This window comes from Oncorhynchus mykiss, chromosome 3 (assembly GCF_013265735.2).
Source record: "Oncorhynchus mykiss isolate Arlee chromosome 3, USDA_OmykA_1.1, whole genome shotgun sequence".
Classification (NCBI taxonomy): domain Eukaryota; kingdom Metazoa; phylum Chordata; class Actinopteri; order Salmoniformes; family Salmonidae; genus Oncorhynchus; species Oncorhynchus mykiss.
This window is the reverse complement of record NC_048567.1, coordinates 51228154-51237870: the sequence shown is the minus strand read 5'-3', so window position 1 is coordinate 51237870 and position 9717 is coordinate 51228154. Positions and strand designations below refer to the sequence as shown.

At 38.9% G+C, this 9717-nt stretch overlaps 1 protein-coding gene across 1 annotated transcript; it reads right to left on the bottom strand.

Moving 5' to 3' along the window:
- Positions 1–7039: 7039 nt before the first annotated feature.
- On the bottom strand, positions 7040–9386 carry LOC110520163 (transcription factor Sox-21-B). The gene is made up of 2 exons (XM_021597289.2): positions 9112–9386; positions 7040–8905 (listed from the first exon to the last, which is right to left on the bottom strand). Exon 2 carries the CDS (start codon positions 8881–8883, stop codon positions 8152–8154), a length of 732 nt encoding a protein of 243 aa, XP_021452964.1. The 5' UTR covers positions 8884–8905; positions 9112–9386; the 3' UTR covers positions 7040–8151.
- Positions 9387–9717: the final 331 nt, after the last annotated feature.

Sequence of the window (9717 nt, the reverse complement as noted above, 5' to 3'; positions counted from 1 at the left end):
GCTGAGATGTGTCTGTTACTTGAACTCTGTGAAGCATTTATTTGGGCTGCAATTTCAGAGGCTGGTAAGTGTAATGAACTTATCCTCTGCAGCAGAGGTAACTAACTCTGGGTCTTCCTTTCCTGTGGCGGTCCTCATGAGAGACAGTTTCATCATAGCGCTTGATGGCTTTTGGAACTGCACTGCACTTTCAAAGTTCTTGAAATGTTCTAGATTGACTGACCTTCATGTTTTATACGTAATGATGGACTGTAATTTCTCTTTGCTTATTAGAGCTGTTCTTGCCCTAATAAGGACTTAGTCTTTTACCAAATAGGTATATCTTCAGTATACCACCCTACCATGTCACAACACAACTGACAGGCTCAAATGCATTAAGGAAAGAAATTCCACAAATGAACTTTTAACACCTGTTAATTGAAATGCATTCCATGAAGCTGGTTGAGAGAATGCCAAGGCAAAGAATCTAAAATATGACATATCTTTGTTTAACATTTTTTTTGGTTACTAAATGATTCCATGTGTGTTTTTTCATAGTTTGGATGTCCACACTATTATTCTACAATGTAGAAAATATTAAAAATAAACACCCTGGAATGAGTAGGTGTGTCTAAACTTTTGACTGGTAGTGTAGAGTTTGGACACACCTACTCATTCCATGTTTTTTCTTTATTATTAATATTTTCTACATTGTAGAATAATAGTGAAGACATCAACACTATGAAATAACACATATGGAATCATGTAGCAACCAAAAAAGTGTTAAGCAAATCGAAATGTATTTTATATTTGTAATTCTTCAAAGTAGTCACCCTTTGCCGTGATGACAGCTTTGCACACTCTTGGCATTCTCTCAATCAGCCTCATGGGTAGTCACCTGTAATGCATTTCAATTAACAGGTGTGCCTTGTTGAAAGTACATTTGTGGAATGTTTGAGTTTATTTTATTTTTACAGGGACAGTGCACATTAATCAAAGTTTCAGTAAAAGTGTTGGTTTTAGCCAGCCGGCTCATTTTCAACCACAGTCCCTGGGCAGGTTATTAAAAACAATTACAATATAGATAATAGCAACATACGACAAGCAAGACATAGCATACAGACAGAGTAACATAGGACAAGCAAGACGTAGCATACAGACATAGCAACATAGGACAAAAAGCAGCAAGACAAAATTCATAAAAGCAACAAAGTGTTTCCACACCTCACAAGCTACAGACAACAGACAACATGGAAAGCGGCAACACACAGTCTTTCCTTAATGCATTTGGGCCAATCAGTTGTGTTGTGACAAGGTAGGGGTGGTATACAGAAGATAGCCCTGTTTGGTAAAAGACCAAGTCCATATTATGGCAAAAACAGCTCAAATAAGCAAAGAGAAATGACAGTCCATCATTACTTTAAGACATGAAGGTCAGTCAATACGGAAAATGTCTAGATTGTTGAAAGTTTCTTCAAGTGCAGTCGCAAAAACCATCAAGTGCTATGATGAAACTGGCTCTCATGAGGACCGCCACAGGAAAGGAATACCCAGAGTTAGTTACCTCTGCTGCAGAGGATAAGTTCATTAGAGTTAACTGCTCCTCAGATTGCAGCCCAAATAAATGCTTCACAGAGTTCAAGTAACAGACACATCTCAACATCAACTGTTCAGAGGAGACTGCATGAATCAGGCCTTCATAGTCGAATTGCTGCTAAGAAACCACTACTAAAGAACACCAATAAGAAGAGACTTGCTTTGGCCAAGAAACACGAGCAATGGACATTAGACCAGTGGAAATCTGTCCTTTGGTCTAATGAATCCAAATTTAGAATTCAAGACACACTAAAGCAGCATGGCTGTCACAGCATTCTGCAGCGATATGCCATCCCATCTGTTTTGCGCTTAGTGGGACTATCATTTGTTGTTCAACAGGTCAATGACCCAAAACACACCTCCAGGCTGTATAAGGGCTGTTTGACCAAGAAGGAGAGTGAAGGAGTGCTGCATCAGATGACCTGGCCTCCACAGTCACCCGACCTCAATCCAATTGAAATAGTTGGTATGAGTTGGACCGCAGAGTGAAGGAAAAGCAGCCAACAAGTGCTCTGTATATGTGGGAACTCCTTCAAGACTGTTGGAAAAGCATACCTCATGAAGCTGGTTGAGAGAATGCCAAGAGTGTGCAAAGCTGTCATCAAGACAAGACAGCTTTGCTTTGATTTTTTAAACACTTGTTGGTTGCTACATGATTCCATATGTGTTATTTCATATTTTTTATGTCATCAATATTATTCTACAATGTAGAAAATAGTAAAAAATAAAGAAAACCCTTGAATGAGTAGGTGTGTCCAAACTTTTGACTGGTACTGTATATACTGTATTCTAGTCATGGCTCATCATATATAATAGTAGTTTAATAAAAATTGTGTTTAACATGATTTTTGAATTACTACCTCAAGCAGACATTGAATATCCCTTTGAGCATTAATTATACTTTGGATGGTGTATCAATACGCCCAGTCACAATAAAAAGATACAGGCGTCCTTCCTAACTCAGTTGCCAGAGAAGAAGGAAACCGCTCAGGGATTTCACAATAAGACCAATGGTGACTTTAAAACAGTTACAGAGATGAATGGCTGTGATAGGAGAAAACTGAGGCTGGATCAACAAGATTCTAGTTAGTCCACAATACTAACCTAAATGACAAAGTCAAAAGAAGGAAGCCTGTACAGAAGAAAAATATTCCAAAACATGCACCATGTTTGCAATAAGACACTAAAGTAAAACTGCAAAGAAATGTGGTGTAGAAATGAACTGTATGTCCTGAATACAAAGTGCTATGTTTGGGGCAAATCCAACACAACACATCACTGAGTACCACTCTTCATATTTTCAACCATGGTGGTGGCTGCATCATGTTAAATAATTGTTTGTCATCGGCAAGGACTAGGTGGTTTTTTTAGGATCAAAAGAAATGGAATAGCACAGGCAAAATCCAAGAGGAAAACCTGGTTCAGTCTGCTTTCCAACAGACACTGGGAGGCAAATTCACCGTTCAGCAGGACAACAACCTAAAACACAAGGCCAAAAATACATGAGTTGCTTAGCAAGATGACATTGAATTTTCCCGATGGGCCTAGTTACTGTTTTGACTGAAATCGGCTTGAAAATCTATGGCAAGACTTGAAAATGGCTGTTTAGCAATGATTAACAACCAACTTGACAGAGCCTGAAGAATTTAAAAAATAATAATGTGCAAATATTGTACAATCCAATTGTGCAAAGCTCTTAGAGACTTAAGCAGAAAAACTCACAGCTGTAAGCGCTGCCAAAGGTGATTCTAACATGTATTGACTCAGGGGTGTGAATACTTATGCAAATGATATATTTCTGCATTTCATTCTCATTAAATTTGCTCAAATTTGGGGTATTTTGTATATATGTGTGATAGAATAAAAAAACATTTAATCCATTTTGAATTCAGGCTGTAACACAACAAAATGTGGAATAAGTCAAGGGGTATGAATACTTCCTGAAGGCACTGTTGCTCCATACCGTCTATACACACCATTCACATATTTATTTATTTATGTTTCGGAAACCGATATTGCTAGTTCCAATATGTCTTCATTTCTTGTTCTTTCTTTTTGCGTGGGGAGGGGTGGGTGGGAATTGTGTGTGTATTGTTATTGTATTGCCAGATTTTGCTGCACTATTGGAGCTAGAAACATACACATTTCACTATATCTGCAATAACATATGCAAAACTGTGTACATGACCAATACACTTCTATTTTATTTGAGCAGGGGTTGCAAAGTTCAGGGAACTTTCAATGCATTCCCTAGTTTTCCAGAAATCCTGGTTGAGGGATTTCGGATGTCCTGCTTCCCGGAATCCTACAGCTGGGATTTCGGGAATTCAGGAAAACCAGGGAAATTTATTGAAAGTTTCCAGAATTTTGTAACCCTATGCCTGAGCAAGGGCAAATAGAAATCCTCATTATTTTGTTTAATGATTTTAAATTTGAGAGTCATTATATATATATATATATATTATATATATAACCTACACTTTCTCGTTCTGAACTTCTAACGCTAGTGGGATGGGTGTGGCTTCGATACAATGGTCACAAGAGCAGCTGCACAACGATATGACAGCCCCGACGCAGTTCCACTTCTGGTTAATGCTTGATCTGATTGAAGGCCCTAGTTCCATTTTAATTTCCCTTATCTACACGCAAGTGACCATCTGCCAATTACATCGAGACAGAAAGCTTGTATTGCCACGAGGCTGCTTGACCACTGTTCACTTAGAGCACGGGTGTCAAACTCATTCCATGGAGGGCCGAGTTTTTATTATTTCCTTTTAATGTTGTGTCCAATTAAGACCTAGACACCCAGGTGAGGGGAGTTCCTAACTAATCAGTGACCTTATTGATCAGTCAAGTACAAGGAAGGAGTGAAAACCCCTAGACTCTCGGGCCTCCATGGAATGAGTTTGACGCTTGTCTTAGTTAGAGCCCAATATTCTGTATTTCTAATTTATATCAGAATCATACAGTTTATTTACAGAGGGGGATTAAAATATTTAGTTTCAGACCTGAATAGAATTATACTGGTATATGTAAGTCTGGACGAAAAGTGTAACAGCATAATCAACTGCAGACAAGCCGTTTCCTTCCATGCTGATCTGTTGGCTATATTCACCTCAGCAGGGTCAAAGTAAAACCCTTCATTCCCCATGGGATGAATTTGACAGACATGGATGACCAACTCAAACACTGCCCTCATTACACTTCCTACATTATACCATTTAAAAAATATATGGTCAAAGCTTGATTTATGCTCTACACCCTTCAATATGTTTTTGGACTGTCACATAACAGACATACCACCGCAGCCATTCTGGATTCTACAAGTGTGAGCCTGCATGACAGATGGTGTTTTTGCGGCCATGGTTTTGGATATGAGACTGAGTTTGGTTATGCTGAAGTAATCAGAGACATGAAATACAATTTTGAGCTGTGATTGAGGGATTTGATGAAGATCCTCAGTCAGTCTCGTGCATTTAGTTTTAAGAATTTTTTTTCTAAATTAAATTATATTGAAATCCAATCTTGTTTATGAGCATGATTGTTTAAAGGATGTTAGGCCTTTTCAACACTGGCACTCACATTCAGGGAGTTCAGTCCTGAAAATCTGTAATTCTATGACTTGCCTATCTTGGAATCAACTCTGGAAAAACATTTTCTGGGGGAAAAAAGTTTCCCCCTAGTTATTTGCATAGTTGCATCTCCACCTTTCCCATTGAGTCCACTTTTCTTCCATGGAGAAAAAGCATATCTATTCAAAAGGCATTTAGTCCATTTCTTTCTTGGCCGGGTAACCTATTCATCAATTGTTCTGCCTTGTAGATTGCATTCTAATGCTAATCTGGCGTGTTAAATATATATTTTGCTCCCCTTTCACCGTTTTGTCATTCAGTTTATCCAGTTTTGGCCACCCATTTTATTTATTTATGCTCCTGCTTCTATTCATGTGCTCATGTATTTTTTATTGTGTTGTTTCACTGTCATGCAGTGTCAACTCACTCCATTCAAAGTGGGCTACTTGAAGGGCTTGGAGGGACAAAGCGTGTACACATTGCAGTGCTATTCACTCCGGCCAGCTGGATCGGTTGAAAAAAACCTTGTGAAAAGAAATCCTCCACAATGGACACAGAGAAGTGCACAATGCTAACAGTTTTCCAAATACCACTGATTGCTTTCATCACAATGAGGGAAAGCAGCCGCTTTTTGCTGAGCTCCACTTCAACAAACAACACTCTCACAAAAACCTCCCAACCCACGTTTTGTTCCCAGACAAAACCTCCTCGACCGTCTAAACGCTCCCAGTGAAGAAAAAGTTCTTTCAGGGTTTCTTCCCCCTTTCCTTAAGTAAAATATAATAAAAGGGCAAAGAAAGAGAGGGAAATGGTCACTGAGCTGGTAATGCGCGCTCTTTTATCAACCTGGCGACCTTCTCAGGCGTTTTGGTCAGCAAACTGTTGGCTGCCCTTTCAAAATATCTTCTTTCAAACCAAAAACGATAAAGTGCTAGCCTACCTTTCAAGAAAACAATCAAAAGACATATCCTTTCTGTTTTTGAAATAAAATCACACAATAGCCCATACTCTCGTCTATTAATGTTCCGGCCTATTATCTAACAAGGCCAAACAGCAAGTTATAAAATATTGGTGTCAGTATGGGGACCAAAGATACAAATAAAAGTCCCCCGTGAAGAATTAAAATGTGCAGAAATAATTCTGAGAGGATAAATGTTTGTTATTTTTCTATTTTATACTGCATGAAACAAGCTCAATTGCGCGTTATTTCCAGGGCAAAGTAGGAAGTTCCGTGGAGAGAAGTGATCGGAGTATTACAATAGAGAATCCAGAGTGGTGAAAGGGTTTAATTAACCGTGTCGGAGATAATTATCCCTGGACAGTCTAAATTAGTTTTGCATAATCGCTCTGATCCATATGAATTAACTTCTTAATGTTATCTATGAGGGGTAGTTTGCTTGAATAACATGCCCAATGTATTACATGTCATAATGAGCATAAATTCAAATATTCCCGACACACGCACACACACAGCAGATGTGATAAACTGTGCCATAGCTAAGCATATTGAAGTATTTTCATTGAATAAGAAAAATACAATGCTATTAGTTGTGTTTTGTAATTGGACGCTGGCACTTAGATCTAATTCAGGCCCTGTTTTATACCTCAAAGAGATGCCTGTTCTACAGGCCCGAAGAGCTCACTTTTTTTACTGGGAATAGAGGGCTTAAAAGAAACCCACTCAGTTGTATCTTCCTTCCTATTCACGATTAAAATTGTGATAAATCAGGTTTTGGCTCTTGATTACAATGGGTTGATTTAGATTTCCGAGTAATGCTATTCAAAACACGAACAAAAGCGGCCTTTGGAGGATACCTTACACTTCACCTGGACTGACCACATCAGGGCAATTCAGATAAAAATCTTGTTAGCAATTCAACAAGAACTACAGCGATTCTTTCTGTTTGTCCGCATACGCTTTATTATAATCCTTTGTTCAACAAATGAAAAGAATAGCATTTAAGAGTTTAAAGTACATGTAAGTGGTGTTAAATAAAACACAAAACAGACAACTTCATTAAGAGTTAGTAAAAACGAATGATGCTCCTTATGCACGTAAATGCACAAGTCTCAAGAATCAAAAATGATCAGTGATAATTTTGTGTCTTGCCAATGTTGACAGAAAGGCGAACGATTGTAGTCGAATTAAAAAACTTTTGGGCTCGTCATTCTTTAAAATAAATTACATTATATAAGCACTTCCTATTTACTGTGCAAATGTTACAGGACAGGGTATGTCCTCTGTTCAATCGACAGGGTCACCATAATCATTCCACTAAACAATAAATAGTACAGACATCTATAAAACAGTGTTTAAAAACTCAAAATATACACTGGATTTCTAATCAAACAACCCAGTCAGTTCCAGGCCCTATCTCAAGCACTAGCCTAATGGCAAATTAACTATTAGCATCATTTATCTGTACACATTTACAGGCTTATGTCATTCTGATTGAAACAAGAAAGCCAGACGGACAAACAATTATCATTCCTTCTTGACCAACAATATAAATCATAATAGCCAGTGATTAGACTCTTTAAACAATATTGAATTATCAGGTACAATATATGAAGAAAGTTATGGCCAGTTCATGTTTACCTATATCTGATTTGTTGTGGGATGCAGTAAACTAGGCCTACTTGATAACAACAAGTCAAGCAGGTGCATTTGCAACAGATATAAATCAAATATGGTACCTTTCAAATGAGTATTCACATTGACACGGGCAAATAGATCTCCTACCCTTTCCTCCCCAGTTCAGTATTTCTGCCATCCTTTTGTTCTGTCCCTCTGGGATTTGCCCGGAGATGTATGAATATTAGTTTAGAGAGTTCGCTATATAAGAATTACCTTCGATAAAGGCATTAATCAATATACATACACATGTGATATCTGAGACAACGAGCACTTCATCACATGTACAAGTTTGTGCATGCATAATAAACTCTTGCATGAATATTTTTTTCTTCACATTTAAACGTCTCCTAAATCCAATATAGGCTATCATAATGCCGCTGCATATGCAGGGTAGTCAAGTTGAGGTTTGCCCATGCCAGGCAGCAGGATGTAGGCTAGCGGTGGCTGAAGACCCGCAGAGGGCCAGCCCGTACAGTTACAGGGGATCATGTAGCCTGGGTTGCCCGGGGCTGGATGAGAGTGAGTGTGAGTGTGTGTTCCACCAACACTACCAGTTCCAGAGAAAGCCGTGCCACCAGGGTACCCCAGAGATGGGTAAGGAAACGATGGAGAGGAAAGCTCTGACATCTTCGACCCGAGGTCAAAAAATGAATAGGGGTTCGTGGTCATGGACGGGTTGAAGAAGACTCTCGCTGCTGCGGCCGCCGCTGCCGCTGCTGCCTTGTCTGGGTTCCCTAATAGGGACTCGTGAAGTGCTCCATGAGATAGACCGCTAACTTTAAGCGCGTCGTGCTCTCCAAGATTGTAGGGCACTGGGAAGGCAAACTTGTCTTTTTTCATCAGAGTCTTTGGCTTCCGCCTAGGTCTGTATTTATAGTCAGGGTGTTCCTTCATGTGCATGGCTCTCAGTCGTTTAGCTTCGTCAATGAATGGCCTTTTCTCTGACTCGGTGAGAAGTTTCCACTCCGCTCCCAATCTTTTGCTGATCTCGGAGTTGTGCATTTTTGGGTTCTCCTGAGCCATTTTTCTTCTCTGCGCTCTGGACCAAACCATGAAGGCATTCATCGGGCGTTTTACGTGATCCATTGGTTTAGACATGTTGGTACAAAATACTTTTGGTCTGAAAAGGTAAATATCACAGACAATATGTCAAGCCTCTTTCTAATATTTAGTGACAGTATAGTCTCAGTTTGCCTAACTAACACACTGTAAAAAGTTACATAGACCTACATATATAATAAAACTAAGAAATCCAATTAAATATATTTCGCAGAAATACATTAGAGTGAGATAAAATGTTTCAAAAAGTATATTTCCATTACTTACGTAAAATATCAGTGCTTCATCACACCGTAGTAAGATATCCGTTTTGAAAAGAGCAATGCGCAGCGTTCTGATGAGAAACTCTATAAAAGTTAGGTTTTCTGATGCATGTTGATATCCGACGAGGACAAAATAGCATCGAAGACAGAAGGCAATATATCTAGAGCTGCAGTTCTTATCTTGTTTTGCTGCTATCGCCAGAGACTGTTAACCGCCACTCAGCACTTGAATCCAGCGTTTACGCAAATGGTTGATAACTCCGGGCTGCTCCATGTGAAATAAGGTTTTCAGAGGCAGGTAGTGAAAGTGCCACAGGAGCATGCGCAGTACGTGTAAACACACACAGCGCTCTTTTAATCCCACCCTGAGCGCGAGGAGGACCAGGGACTCGGAGGAAAATGCATCACCATATATTTGGCTGTAGGATATCCTATATGCCCTTTATAGTTAAGTTAATCGTACAGGTCTTTAAAGCATATTATCATAAGGATAATTTATCACGATATATTATTACATTATAATAAATGTGTAATTATTATTACTAATGCAAACTTTTTTGTTATTGTAAGTATTCATTTTAGTATAGTTAGACATATTCAGGTACATATA

Excerpts from the sequence above, each read along its gene's own strand:
- LOC110520163 (XM_021597289.2), bottom strand. The coding sequence starts at position 8,883 with ATGTCTAAACCAATGGATCACGTAAAACGCCCGATGAATGCCTTCATG.